The sequence below is a fragment of the Biomphalaria glabrata genome, chromosome 10 (assembly GCF_947242115.1).
Source record: "Biomphalaria glabrata chromosome 10, xgBioGlab47.1, whole genome shotgun sequence".
Classification (NCBI taxonomy): domain Eukaryota; kingdom Metazoa; phylum Mollusca; class Gastropoda; family Planorbidae; genus Biomphalaria; species Biomphalaria glabrata.
Genome location: NC_074720.1, coordinates 30,863,596 through 30,878,027, shown reverse-complemented (window position 1 = coordinate 30,878,027; position 14,432 = coordinate 30,863,596). Strand labels below are relative to the sequence as shown.

Genomic DNA, 14,432 nt, shown 5'->3' with positions numbered 1-14,432 from the left:
AACAACTAAAATTATTACTTATTTTATAAAAAATTATAGATTAGGTTACAAATGCAAATTTGGTATAACAGATGTACTTCCTTTCTTCATATACAAAAATGGCAACGAAACGCAAATCCGAAAGTCAGTTACCAACAGAGGAAAGCGATATCCTTCAAATTCGTCCCCTGTTAGTATTTATAAAAGAAAATATTGAGAATTTATTTCTGTTTCACAATTCGTTATGAGTCTTGATTTATTTCTGATCTAGATCTACATCTAAAGCTCTTAAAACTCAAAGTCTTGTCTCTGACTCTTCACTTCAGACTTCTCTGAGTCTGAGTCAGACTAGAGTGACTAGACTCTTCACTGACTTCAGTCTCTTGTCTTCAATTTAACTTCAAACATGTTACTTAATAATAGATCTAATTATTAATTTCAATAAAAATAATAATATAATCATAATAATGAAATTGCGTTGTTTCAATGTTTGGAATCTAGATCTTGATTACTGGCCTACTTGGGCCTTGCCCTGCCCTGGCCCTAGCCTTAGCCTTAGCATTGGTTACATTGGTTGTTGATTTTGATATAATCATATAGATCTATCATCTAATTTTAATCAGATTGGATGCTGTTATTTACTTTATTAAGTGTCTTTATATGACAGTTGTAAGTAAAGATCTATATTGCTAAAAGTTAGTGCACATTATTTCTCCACACCCAATCTTGATCAAGCATTGAGCTGAAATTTTGCACTAATTATTTCTTTTACCTAACAAAACAAGCATCAATAAAAAAAAAAATCAAGGTTACAAAGACAGTTTGCATGGAAACACAAACTCAAATTCGGCCCCCGAAGTGGTCCACCCATGCAGGTTAAAAGGTTGGTTTCAATATTTTCAGAAAGAATATATCAGAATGAAATTCTATCAAAGCCAATTGACAGAGAAGCATGAAGAAAGAAGGTTGACATAACATATCTTGTGTGGTGCCCCAACAGACCAAGGGATAGGTGAAAGTGATGGTGTTCGAAGTGGACCTGGCCTAACTGGTGTATATATATAGCTAATTGATCTCATTGTTTTGTAAAGGGTCAATCTCTTATTCAAAGCTTCAAGGAAAAACAATTTCCATCAAAAAAAATCCTTTAGTTATGTGTTTCATGTCGCATCAAGCACTGCAGTTCACACAATAATAAGAAAAACTATTAATTAATTGTTGTTTTAAATTATGTTCCACTTATATGCATACTAAATCTAAATTTTTTCTAAATTTAATCACATGACTGTTTTAAAGCAATTAGTACATCTGGAATCTTAGAGTGAAGTCCTCGCCATATTTTATTCAAATTTTTTTCTCAGTAATATAGTTCTATCTTTATAAGTTTCATGTCAAGTGTCATCATTTGCTTCACCTATAAAAAGCTTCATTTTAAACTTAAACACATTTTTATGGAAATTTTTTTTTTCTCACAGAGGTGCTGGCCAAGAAGTTGGTAGATCATGTCATCTTTTGGAATTCAAAGGGAAAAAAATTTTGGTATGGTTAAATTGTTGCAGTGTCATTATTCTATAAGCTCACTTAGCAACATGGTGCTGATTTGATTTTGTTTCCTTTATTGAAGACATTATTTTAACTCTTCTTTTGTTTGCAAACATACTTGTTGTATGCTTATTATATGTGTTTTGCTCAAAATGACCCACTTTTTGAAAAACCAAAAGTATTGGTGAGATAAGTTTGACATTAGCTTTCAAGTTTTCTGTGCCTGTTGTTAGTGTCCTATTACTGGTTTGTTGAAGTCATTTTCCTTAATTTCCTAGGCATTTTAGTTTCATTTCCTTACTTCTAGATATCTCATCTTATGTAACTAAAACTGCAAACCAGTATTTAAAAAGCAGTGACAGCAAGTGCTTAGATGTAAATAATGTGAATTTTTCTAACTAACTAAACATTTTTTAAAATTTACAATACACTTTTTAGTCAGTAACTAACATTTCCATTAAGTGAAAATATAGTTAATAAATGATTACAGTTTTCAGCTATTAATTAAATCTCATATCAACAGAAAATTTAGAGAATTAAGTTAACAAGTACAAAAGTTGAATTTTAAAAAATGTGTGTTTCTAATCTTGAATTTCACATTACACATTACACATTACATAACTTCACATTACATAACTTTCTAGTTGGACTGTGGCATTCACCCTGGAATGACTGGGATGGCATCCTTACCATATTTGGATATGATAGAACCTGAAGAAATAGATCTCTTGTTGATAAGCCAGTAAGTTATGCATACATGTTTATCTCAATTACTTTTAATACAATGTGCCTACTGAGAAATTGAACAATATACCAATAAGCAAGGATTAGTAACTAGCTTGTCTTGTTGGGCTGGTTGCCATTTTGCATATTTCACAACATTCTTTCTGTATTTAATTTTTTTTTTTTAAATTAAATACTTATCCATATATATTTTTTAACTTTGAAAGTAATAGATTTGTAAACTTAAAACTATACATTTAATATTTTATAAACGTCTGCATTGGATATCTACTAAGTTTACTTTAGCAGGCTAGCAAAAGCTATTTTCCCAGAGAATTTGCATTCAGTGAGAGAAATAGTGGAAGCTTTTACTCCACCAAAACACAATTTTATTAATTTAATAACATTCTCAAAATAATTGAATTGTGTAGAAACACTTAAATCAAAAGCTAAGAGTGTATGCATATTTATAATTTAGAACATAACAATGTTGTGGACTTTTTAAGATAGTTGTATGAGATTTTCACAATTTAAAAAATTATTTTTTTTAATGCAGCTTTCATCTTGATCACTGTGGTGGACTTCCATATTTTCTCCAGAAAACTGCATTTAAGGGCAGATGTTTTATGACCCATGCAACTAAAGCAATTTACAGGTGGCTTTTGTCTGACTATGTTAAAGTCAGGTAGGTTCAAAGCAAGAGTTTTCAAAAAGAACATTGAGTTTAGAGTAAAATTTTCTATAGAAATCTGTGTGGTTTTTTTTTTAGATGCCAAGCATGAATAACCCAAGAAGTAGATTTTCATAAATATTTTTGATTATAAAAATACTCATAAGCAATAGATTTAAGATTTTAATCACCAATTTCATTATTTAATGTTCATCTTATGTTGACAGTAATATTGCATCTGATGATCAGCTGTATACAGATAGTGACATAGAGAAGAGTATGGAGAAAATTGAAACAGTTAACTTTCATCAGGTTGTTACTTTAAAAATTTAAAAATATAATTTCACATTTTGAAAATGGTTCAGTTGAATAGTATTATAGAAATTATACTGCCATCTGTAATGTTAGTTTGAACTATTTACTTGTTGACTCCTAGGAAACGGATGTGAATGGTGTAAGGTTCTGGTGTTACACAGCTGGACATGTCCTAGGTGCAGCAATGTTTATGATTGAAATAGCTGGCGTCAAGGTGATTGTTCATTTTCCTTTTTTAGGTTTTAGGAAGGACATAATATTTTAAAAGTAGCTTTGTGATTATATACATTGAAAAACAATTTAACCAATAACCAAGTTCATCATTTATGGCTTTAATACGCTGAATGAAACACTTATCTACATGTTATGAACACATTCTCATGATTTAAAGGGAAAGATTGATAAAAAAAAAATAATAAATTAAATTTTCACCAGTTTGAATTTTCCCTATTGCTGCTATTAACAAAACAAATATTAATTTTGTAAATAGCAGAATAATATTAGCTATACATGCAAAGATAATGGGATATTATAAGAGTCCATTAGGCCCAATATCAAAAATGTAAAATAGTTTATCATACTGTCTATTTTATATTAAATATGCTGTCTTATTTATAGTCAGCATGTTGCATTGTTTTATTGTACTTTCACAGATATTGTATACTGGGGACTACTCTAGACAAGAAGACAGACATCTTATGTGTGCTGAAATGCCCAATGTGAAGCCAGATATTGTTATTATAGTAAGACATGGATGTACTTTTGTGATTGAGTTGTAGTTTTTAAATTGCGTTTCTCAATCATATGAATTAAGGACCTCTGGGTCATCAATTCATAACATTGTACAAGTGGTGAACTTTGTGAAATGAATTTTATGTTTTGTTTACAAACCTTCCACTTTAAGAAAAATACTGTTATGAGTGTCAAAGTTTTTTAAATTTTTAAATTACAAAACATAACTTATCACAAAACCTTATACAGCAGAAAATAATTAATAAAATTAATCAGGAACTGCAAGTGTCAATAAATCAACATACACAAACTGTTTATTTGTTCCTTGTCAGGAATCCACATATGGCACACATATTCATGAAAACAGAGATGAAAGGGAGCACAGGTTCACCAGCTTGGTCCATGATATTGTCAACAGAGGTGGTCGCTGTTTAATCCCTGCATTTGCTCTTGGTCGTGCTCAGGAGTTGTTACTCATTCTTGGTACGGACACCCATATATCTTTTTCAATTTTTTTTTCATTTTTTGTTCTATTTGTTGTTGTTTTTTACCCTTTTGCAGAAAGATTCTTGATATGACTATGAGAAAATATGACTGGCTATGTTGGTTGGGCTTTTTTTTTTTTCCAAAGGAAAACAAAATACTAAAAGTGAAAGGATTTCATACTTATACTTGACAATTTAAAATGCAGTTTGTGTTCTAAACATTGAAATTTTCGTGTCTTGTGATGGTTAATAATATCTAGGTCTACCCCAAGCTGCATTAAATTCTATGTTTCTTATTAGTTGTAGTCATAGTTTTTAGATTGCAATGTTATTGTTGAAACTAAAATTGAAATAGTTTCTTTTTCTCATAAGACTGTGACACACGAGTAAACATGAAGAGGGAAAGAGGGTGGATTTACATTGAGTTAAAGTTCAAAAGGGTTTGACCAAGTCATAGAAGTTTTAGTCTCTTGACCATATCTGGGTGGCTGACTGGTCTTGTGATATGTGCTTTGGACTTACAACTCAGTGGCTTAGGACTTAAACCCTGCCTACTGCCATCTCCTGCAATCATGAGGGATGTTTTGGGCTTGGATAATCTTTTAACTCTGAAGGAATGTCTGCAGCATGTGAAATTAAATAAAACCAAAACATGAAAGTTAATGTGATTTACATTCAGACTTTGTCACACCTATACTGACTTGCACAATATTTTTATACTGTAAAAGGTTTAGACTAAGTTTTCATTTCTATTCTTGTTTTAATGTAATGTGTATGGTGATCAGATGAGTATTGGAGCAATCACCCAGAGCTTCATGATATTCCTATCTACTACGCCTCACAGCTGGCTAAGAAGTGTATGAGTGTTTACCAGACTTACATCAATGCTATGAATGAGAAGATACGCAGACAGATCACAATCAGCAACCCGTTTGTCTTCAAGCATATTATAAATCTTAAGGTAGCTACAACTTGAAAAGTCTCATTTAGCTAGTTGCGTATAGTATCTGTTGCTTTGGCCTGCAGTGGGTAGTTACAATAGAATAGAATAAAATATTCTGTTTAAAAATACACAGATAAATGACATTGATAGTGCTTATAAATGTAGAAAGGTGGTATTATTACTATATTTTTACTTGCTATAAATTCTACCTATTTCAAATATTGTTTTCTGTTTACACTGATATTGTGTACAAATTAGAATGTAATCTTTCATTGTTCAATTAGAGAAGCATCATGATTTTTTTTTTGTTTAAAGCAATTAACTACCTGCATGAAAGCATTTTTTATCAGTAGTATGAGCAAATGTTATTATAGTGTGTCATCTGTTTCATTTCTGCCACTTTCATAAGGGGCTGTTATATTTTCTTTTAACTGTAGTCAGTTTTGATGTAATTGAATTTCAAATGTGTACAAGGAAACAAATAATTGCCACTAAAGAATGTTTTATTTTGTATGCCACATGCATGAACTTAGGCCACTGTGTAATTATGAACACACACCTATTTTGTATTGTTATAGAACATGGAGCAGTTTGAAGACATTGGTCCATCAGTTGTATTGGCCAGTCCTGGTATGATGCAGAGTGGTCTGTCTAGAGAGTTGTTTGAGTCTTGGTGTACTGACAAAAGAAATGGGTGTATCATAGCAGGCTACTGTGTAGAAGGAACATTAGCCAAGGTTGTTGTTGTTTTTTTTTTTAAACTGATTTTTAACAAATATATTATGTAAGCTAACACATTAGTAAATAATGTAACAAACATGAAATGAATCTAACAATATGTTGCTGTATTAAACCTTGCTCAACTTGTGTTGTAAATTTAAAAAAAAAAGTTAAGTTACCTAATCAAGTTAGATAAGTTTGATCTAGTCTGTCTTACTGCTCTGGAAAGCATATGGTTTTGAGGCTTGAGTGTGCTCCTTTTCTTTGTATCTCCCATAGGGAAAAAGCTTTTGGGCTAAAAGTTAACAGAAAAATAGGAAGACACCACTAGAAATTTAATCATGGGATCTTTAACCTTTAATAGATTCATTTATCTCACATGGCAGTATTATACTCAGTTTATGGCCTCACAGGAAGCTACTAAATTTAAATCAATTGAAGTCTCTAACATTAAGTGTTTGGCATTGTTTATTTCCAGGACTCTTGGTAAACAGATTATTTTTTGTGATAAACATTAAAGGAAAATGATTTGTCCTTATTCTTTCAGCACATTCTGTCTGAGCCAAATGAAATAGTCACACAGAGTGGTCAGAAGCTGCCACTGAAGTGCTCAGTTGATTATATTTCTTTCTCGGCTCATGCTGATTACAAGCAGACGTCAGAATTTCTTAGGGAACTTAAGCCAGCCCATGTGGTATAGTAGAAATATTTTCTTCATGATAGACATTTTTTTTTTTTTTTTTGAAGCAGTTTTTACAAAAAACTGATAGATTCTGTTTGTCAGTTAAAAATTCGTGCATGTCTTTGTGTTTGTAAGAAATGCTTCCCAAGTTAATAAAGAAAAAATTATTACATTTTCTGAATTGATGATGGACCATTCTAAAATTATTATGAAAAAAAAAAGTCTGGGGTTTTCTTGCCCTTATCTACCCTAAAAGAGGGTTTAAAAAAAAGTAATGTGCCCCTTTCAGACCTTGCAGTCTATGGAGCAGATAAAGTTAAAGGTCATCTGTTTCTCTGGCCAATGGTTAATGAATAGGGTGTCATGTGGGCAGCACAACAACCAACAGCCTTTACTTATGCAGAAGTAGTATTGGGTACCCATCTGAGCTGGATGGACCCCCTAAAGATCACGAAATAAAAAATCCCAGGATTTGAACCCAGGAACCCTTGGTATGGAAACCAAGCGCTTTACAATTCAGTCGTAGTGCATCTTTTCTTTAACATTAATTTTTTCTTAATTAATAATGAATGTTTATTGTCATAGTTTGATCTATTAGTGTGAAATAATCAATTCCTGTTTGAACTATTTCTGTAGGTCCTGGTCCATGGTGAAGTGAATGAGATGGCAAGGTTGAAGTCAGCATTATTAAGAGAATATGAAGATGACACTGAGTACAAGATGGAAGTACATAATCCCCGTAACACAGTCCCAATAGAACTTCATTTTAGAGGAGAGAAAATTGCAAAAGTATGAATTTTTTAAAGTACTGTTTCAAGTGTATATTCTGTATTCTGTCTCAGAACGATGGATGTGCCCATATGAATTACTAGTTTTAGTTTCTTCTTGAGTTGGGGCAGATTCTGCTGTGACTTAAAGCCAATTCTGGAGCAGAAAACTTTGCCCCAGCTCATTAATGAGAATGCATTTCTATTTAGTCATGTTTTTTTTTTCCTCATCCACCTCAGTCCTTTTGCTCTATTTAAGGGTAAATCCTTGCGGAGATATTCCATAGTATATATGTGGTAACTATATCATTATAATAGCAAAAATTGTTGATTTGTACAATTATTTTTAGCAATCTGTCTTGAAACAAATCAAAACAAACATTACAGTATAAAAGTTTGTAAGAAGATCTTAAACCTTTCTTTTTTTTTTTTTTTTGTCAGGTTGTAGGTGAACTAGCCTCGGAACCCCCCAAACATGGGCACAAAGTTTCTGGAATCCTAGTCAAAAGAAATTTTAATTATCACATAGTATCACCAAAAGATTTAAAAAGTAAGTACCTGGTATATAATGGAGAAAGTGGCTTTGTGGCAGAGCTTTTGAATCTTCATTAATGGTTTATTTTATGCAAAACACATTGACTTTTACAGACTGGTTAGGTAATACTTTGTGTTATAAAAAAAACAGTATCTTTACAACTATTGCACACAGCACATTGGCATACCAAAGTTGCCAACCTCCTGGGGCTGCAAGCCAAGCTGTCACACCCTCTCCCAATATTATACATAATTAATATTTTTACATTAGAACAGTCCCTAGTAAGCAATACAAAACTTAACATATAATGTCAACAAAGCTTACCAACAAAGGGATAGAAATAAATATTTTATGTAGTATTTTGACACCAATAAACCCATTTTGCTGCTCCCTTTATTCTGCAGCTCGGTAGCTGCACAACCCGCTTTCACCTGGGTATACCACTGACACAGCAATTGGTTAACTCAAATTTACCATTCTGTCATTGTTCTTGAACTGAGTTTTAATTTGATTTTATGGCTGAAACAGTACAGCATGCACTCTTTACTTAATATGTAATGAAACATGATGGCTGTGTCATTGTGATACAATTGCTTCTTCAATACGGTGTACAACAAATTAGAAGAAAAAATTGCCTACACATCTTTAGGCTGAGCTACTTTTGAGATGCATATTATATATGAGTGTTTCCCATAAATGTAATTGTTTATAGCAATTCCTTAACATTGGGTATTGAACCAATTAATAAGTTTCTATATAAATAGCTTATATTTAAATTATTGAAGAAAAAAAATAGTCTTAGTGTTTTAAAGTGTAATCAAATCTAAGCACAAATTTTATTGTGTAAACAAGAATTCTATGTGTAGAATGGCTTCTGTTTCAATCCTATATAATCATGTAATCAATACTTTATTTTGAGAAATATCTTTTGGTCCAACTATATGTCATTTTTTCTTTGAGATCTTGAAATTTGAAATCTTCAATACCTTTTAGGATCATAGAAATATTTTGAATTTATGCTTTGATAATTGAATGCCATTCAAATATATTTTAGCAGTCTTATTAATTATCAGCTGATTTTTTAAATCTTTTTCTATAAATTTAAATTTCTCATTGGTGGTAAATTTCAAACATGTTTTCTTTATAGATTTGATTACACTTGAAATCATTGAAATAATTATTATAAGAAATGGCCCTGGTCTCACATTTAATGTCTTTCTCCTAGGTTATACAGATCTGGCAATGAGCACCATTTCTCAGAAGATGAGTGTGACATTCTCTGGTACAGCTAGCTTACTGACCTACTACTTGAACCAGTTGGCTGGTGACCTTGAGTACCTGAAGTCTAGTCCCAACATTGTCCTCAAAGTTTTCAACTGTGTTACAGTAAGTTCAATTAGTTGTTAGAGATTTACATGGCCACTGGACTGAATGTCTCAATTTTAATTCTGAAACTAATGATAAAAAGGTTTTACAATAGAATCGTGTGTCCATCTAACTTCAATAACATTATTTAATGGTTTGTTTGTTTTTTTTTTTGTTTCTTTTTTCTTTTTGCCTTGCAAGCACCAAAGAGGTATAAGGAACCAGTTTACAAAATTTCATGTAAATCAGTACAGCAAACAATGAGATCACTTGACAGTCAGTGGTATAAAACAAATATAATGTATATTAATGTTTTGTCCTTTGGTCTCTCATTGAACTTAAATTCTCTTACAGGTTAGATTAGAGTCAGGAATTGCTTATATTGAGTGGACAGCCAGCCCAGTGTCAGATATGTATGCAGACGCTGTGATTGCTGTAATACTGAGGGCAGAACATGAACAATTACCTTCTAAGCATGGTAATGGCTCAAATTAGTTTGTTTTTTTAAAGGCAGTGTTGAGATTTAATTTGATTACCTTTTGAATCTGTCCTGAAGGTGTTGATTACACAAATATTTTACAAAGATCCAGGAAGTCTATGAGTTGTTTTTTTTTCTTTAAAACCTTTGGATCCATTGCCTTTTCTGAATGTAGTCTTAAGATACTGAACTTACTCTTTGTCTAACTTTGATAAGTCATTGCTTTCAAGAACATTCCACATTTTTGTTTTGTGTTAGTAGAATTTGTTGTACACTCATGTAAACCCGTTTAATGTAGACCTATTTTTAAAAACCAATTTAAGCTTAAAGTGCATTTCATAACGGATATATATATATATTTATATATATATATTTATTTGTTTAAAGTAGTCTAAATAGACAAAAAACATACAAAAGTGATAACAAATTTTAAAGTTTAGAATCAATGTCATCAGACAAAAAAAAAAAAAGGAAAAAATAGTATTTCAGTATTTCATTTTGACATTTTTGGACATCAACAGTTTTAGTCCCACCCATGAAAGTGGACAAAGCCCATTTCCAAGAATGTCTCTTTGAAACATTGGCGGACATGTTTGGACCTGAGTGTACAGGGAAGGTGTTTGAAAGAGATCGACTGACCATTACTGTGGATGATAAAACAGCAGTCATCAATTTAGACAAACTGGTATGTAGGTCTCCATTATAAACTTAAATTGTATGGTGCTGATGACATGTTTTCATAGTTTCCCAATATTGAGTTGCAACAGGCAAGTTTATAGATTACAGAAAAGTTATTGAAAGTTTGATGTCTTCACTGTTAGAATACAAGTTACATTGACTTTTCTGATAGGTTTATTTTAAGCTGGCCTTTCACATATGTTTACTTTTGTTACATTAAATTAAATTATGGCTTTTATATAGCGCTACTTTCATGCTTATAGCATGCTCAGAGCGCTTTGGTCCAATCTCAGTTGTGGACCAGAGGGGGTATCTTGGAGAAGGTTTTTCCTTGCTGCTTCAGTAAACACAACTCTGCCAGAGTCCGGTGTCAAACTTCAAGCCCCCTTCATAGGTAGCCAAGCCAAGCTAAGTTCAAGCGCACTTAGCCTCTCAACCACGCTTCCCACATCAAGTTTTTTTTATGCAGTTTACTTTGACCTTTCACAACTAGTCTCCATTTGTTTTCTCTTTACATTGTAAACTAAATTTTAGACCAAATTGTGCACTCATGTGTGTTCTATTTATCTATAATATTTCTATAACTATGGTAGCTATTACCATAGCATTATAAAATAATAACTTCTTAATAATTAGTAACATCTTAAATTTCAATTTTGTGACATTTAACTTAAATAAAACAAAAGCTATAAAAAAATATTTATTTTTTGCAGGAAGTTAAATGTTCCGATGAAAGCCTTCAACAAGTTTTACATACGGCTGTGGTCAGACTTCATCAAGCAATCAATCCCATCAAATTCTAATGTTTTTGTTTTGAAAGTGTATATTTGTGTACAGTGCATTGCTTTTTGTTATCATGGATCTGTATCAGTTGTATACTAAGGCCATACTTTGCTTGTATGTTCCACAAGTCTCTTCAGAAGAGATTTTTAAAACTAGTCTCAACAAAACTTGAAGCTGATGACCTACAGAACAGTTGATGATTTCATGCTAGAAGTACAACAATGTGAAAAATCTTTATCACATTTGGAAACTAAAATTACTGAAGTACTAAAATTACTTTAAAAAAGGATTGTTATGCAGATTAAAAAAATGTACATGGGCAGTTGTTTTTTGATCCAGTTGCAGATCTAGTTTTGAGAAGAGTGTAAGTAAATTAGAAGTATTGTCTTGCTTGTTGCTACACAGTAGAAGAAAGTCTTGTTAGCGAAGAAATAAACCTTTCTGTGGATAGGTTGCCTGGTGCTACACAGTAGAAGAAAGTCTTGTTAGCGAAGAAATAAACCTTTCTGTGGATAGGTTGCCTGGTGCTAGACAGTAGAAGAAAGTCTTGTAAGGGAAGAAATAAACCTTTCTGTGGATAGGTTGCCTGGTGCTAGACAGTAGAAGAAAGTCTTGTTAGTGAAGAAATAAACCTTTCTGTGGATAGGTTGCCTGGTGCTAGACAGTAGAAGAAAGTCTTGTTAGTGAAGAAATAAACCTTTCTGTGGATAGGTTGCCTGGTGCTACACAGTAGAAGAAAGTCTTGTTAGTGAAGAAATAAACCTTTCTGTGGATAGGTTGCCTGGTGCTACACATTAGAAGAAAGTCTTGTTAGCGAAGAAATAAACCTTTCTGTGGGTAGGTTGCCTGGTGCTACATCCATGACAATTATCACCATGTCATGTTTCACTAGTATGGCTATTGTTTATACAAAGTTGCATAGTTTTATCAAAACTATCCTGTTAGTTTTCATAACTTTGAAATCATTTGATATTGTTTTGAGAACTTTTCAAAGACCTATTACTCCATTATCCTATTTTGCTGACTTTTCATTTTTTGGACAATCATCACCAAGAATTAGTTTTAGAGGATTCTCAAACTTTATATACCTGTAATAAGTAACATTTTCAAAAGTCGGTTGAAAGGTTAAGTTTTCATAAAGTGTTCTTCAAAGGTACATAGATGGCTTGTGGCTGAAAGGTTTTGTACAATCTAAATGTGTGTCTGAAAGTGGTATGAAGTTGTGGCTCTCAAAGTAGCTGCATGCGGAAGTTTACAGTTTTAAGGGTTGAGTTCAAATCTTGTTTAACATTTGTATATGCTTTTTATGCTCAGTGACACATTAATTATGCATATATTATTATTATTTTCTTTGATGTGAACCATTATGAATGTATAGTATTGACATGTCTGCAATAAATTATGAAATGTTTTGTAATATAACATTTTAAAAGGTGATTCTGTGTCTATCTTTTAGAACTAAATTGAAGATCTGTCATTGAAGTTGATGCTCTCATCAAGGGTGGATGTTTCAATTATTTTATATACGCCTCAATTTGTTCTCCTTTGAGTCAAGATATGGTGTAAAATAAAACTAAATAACAACCCTGTGTCTTTCGAATAAGGGAAATTTATTTTTTTTTTAAATTATAGTTTAATGCTCTAGATATGTTTCCAAGCTTCATGATGATTTTTAAATGTTTTAGATAATGACAAAATAGATGTAATGATATTGCATTAAATAAAGTTCACATTTTATTTTGACAAGCTAAGTTAATTGCTCCTGGAAATGACAACATTGCTAAGCTAAAAAGTAGAAATAATCTGTATGTGATTGTGATTATAAATCTCCCCTCCAGCTAACCACTAATTTACTCAATTCAATTTCGGGTGAGCACTATAGTATTTAAGGTATCTAAAAGGAAAGTAAAGTTACCCTTTCAGACCTTGTGGTCTATAAGGCAGACAATGTATAGCTCATCAGTTTCAGTGGCCTTGGGTTAATAAGGGTGTCATGTGGCCAGCACAACGACCAATCATCTTTATGTTTTTCCAACTAATGTCAGGTACCCATTAGAGCTTGGTGGACTCAAGAGGCGCCCTCAGGATCCCAAAATCAAGAATACCTGTCTTCACCAGGATTTGAATCCAGAACCCCCAGTTTGGAAGCCAAGTGCTTTACTGCTTGGCCACCATGCCTCCATTTTAGGTATCTAAGATGATATCAGTTGTGCTGGCCTGGCACAGCACAAAATTCTCAAAGGATGAATAGAGAACATGTGATGAGAATCAGATGTAGAACAAAAGTTGCGACGCCCAAGAAGATGAATAGAACATAAAAAATATCTGAAATCAAGTAGATAAACAGTCTCTCCAAAAATGAAGCTAAGTTTAAAGTCATAAAAAAACAACGCAGTTAGAAAAACCAAGTGTCATTTAAGTACCGGTATTTGGTAGATGGACTGAATCAGTGAGTTAAATATTTAAAAAAGTAAAGTTCCCCTTTCAGACCTTGTGGTCTATAGGGCAGATGATGTAAAGGTCATCTGTTTCTGTGGCCTACAGTTAACAAGGGTGTCATGTTGCCAACACAACGACCAACCGCCTTTACTTTTCCCTAACTAATGTCAGATACCCATTAGAGCTGGGTGGACTCAGGCGCCCGAAGATCCTGAAATTAAAAATCCCAGACTTCACCAGGATTCGAACCCTGGTCCCCGGTTCGGAAGCCAAGCGCTTTAGCACTCAGCCACCACGCTAAATATTTAAGTCAAAAATTTAATAACAATAACTTTCAAATGCCATTTAATTATGTGATGGCTAGCTTGATTTAGTAACTCCAGTATAGCAACTATGTTTACATATGAGTAGGGTAGGACAAATAGAATCTTTAAAAAAAAATCTCTATATCTGGACCATAATAACCATACGGACGCACCACTGAACAGCCTTCTTGAAATTTTGTCTAATAAATAATCTATGTGGATTATTTAATTCCCCTAAACCGGGGGTGGGCAAATTATGGACCGCGGGCCACATGCGGCCTGCCGAAGTGC

The 14,432-nt window shown here is 32.7% G+C and overlaps 1 protein-coding gene across 2 annotated transcripts; it reads left to right on the top strand.

Annotated features, from left to right (window-relative positions):
• The first annotated feature begins 85 nt into the window (after positions 1 to 85).
• Positions 86 to 12,829, top strand: LOC106054456 (cleavage and polyadenylation specificity factor subunit 3-like). Of its 2 annotated transcripts, XR_008780145.1 has the most exons (18): positions 86 to 169; positions 1,455 to 1,518; positions 2,166 to 2,263; positions 2,801 to 2,929; positions 3,142 to 3,226; positions 3,351 to 3,443; positions 3,883 to 3,972; positions 4,294 to 4,444; positions 5,232 to 5,407; positions 5,968 to 6,126; positions 6,657 to 6,803; positions 7,428 to 7,580; positions 8,000 to 8,108; positions 9,319 to 9,479; positions 9,813 to 9,936; positions 10,458 to 10,621; positions 11,328 to 11,848; positions 12,239 to 12,829. XR_008780145.1 is itself a non-coding variant. In XM_013210317.2 (17 exons), exons 1-17 carry the CDS (start codon positions 99 to 101, stop codon positions 11,415 to 11,417), a joined length of 2,064 nt encoding a protein of 687 aa, XP_013065771.1. In that variant the 5' UTR covers positions 86 to 98; the 3' UTR covers positions 11,418 to 12,829. The 2 variants fall into 2 exon arrangements, 1 of the variants encoding a protein (XP_013065771.1); XM_013210317.2 differs by having other exon boundaries at positions 11,328 to 12,829.
• Positions 12,830 to 14,432: the final 1,603 nt, after the last annotated feature.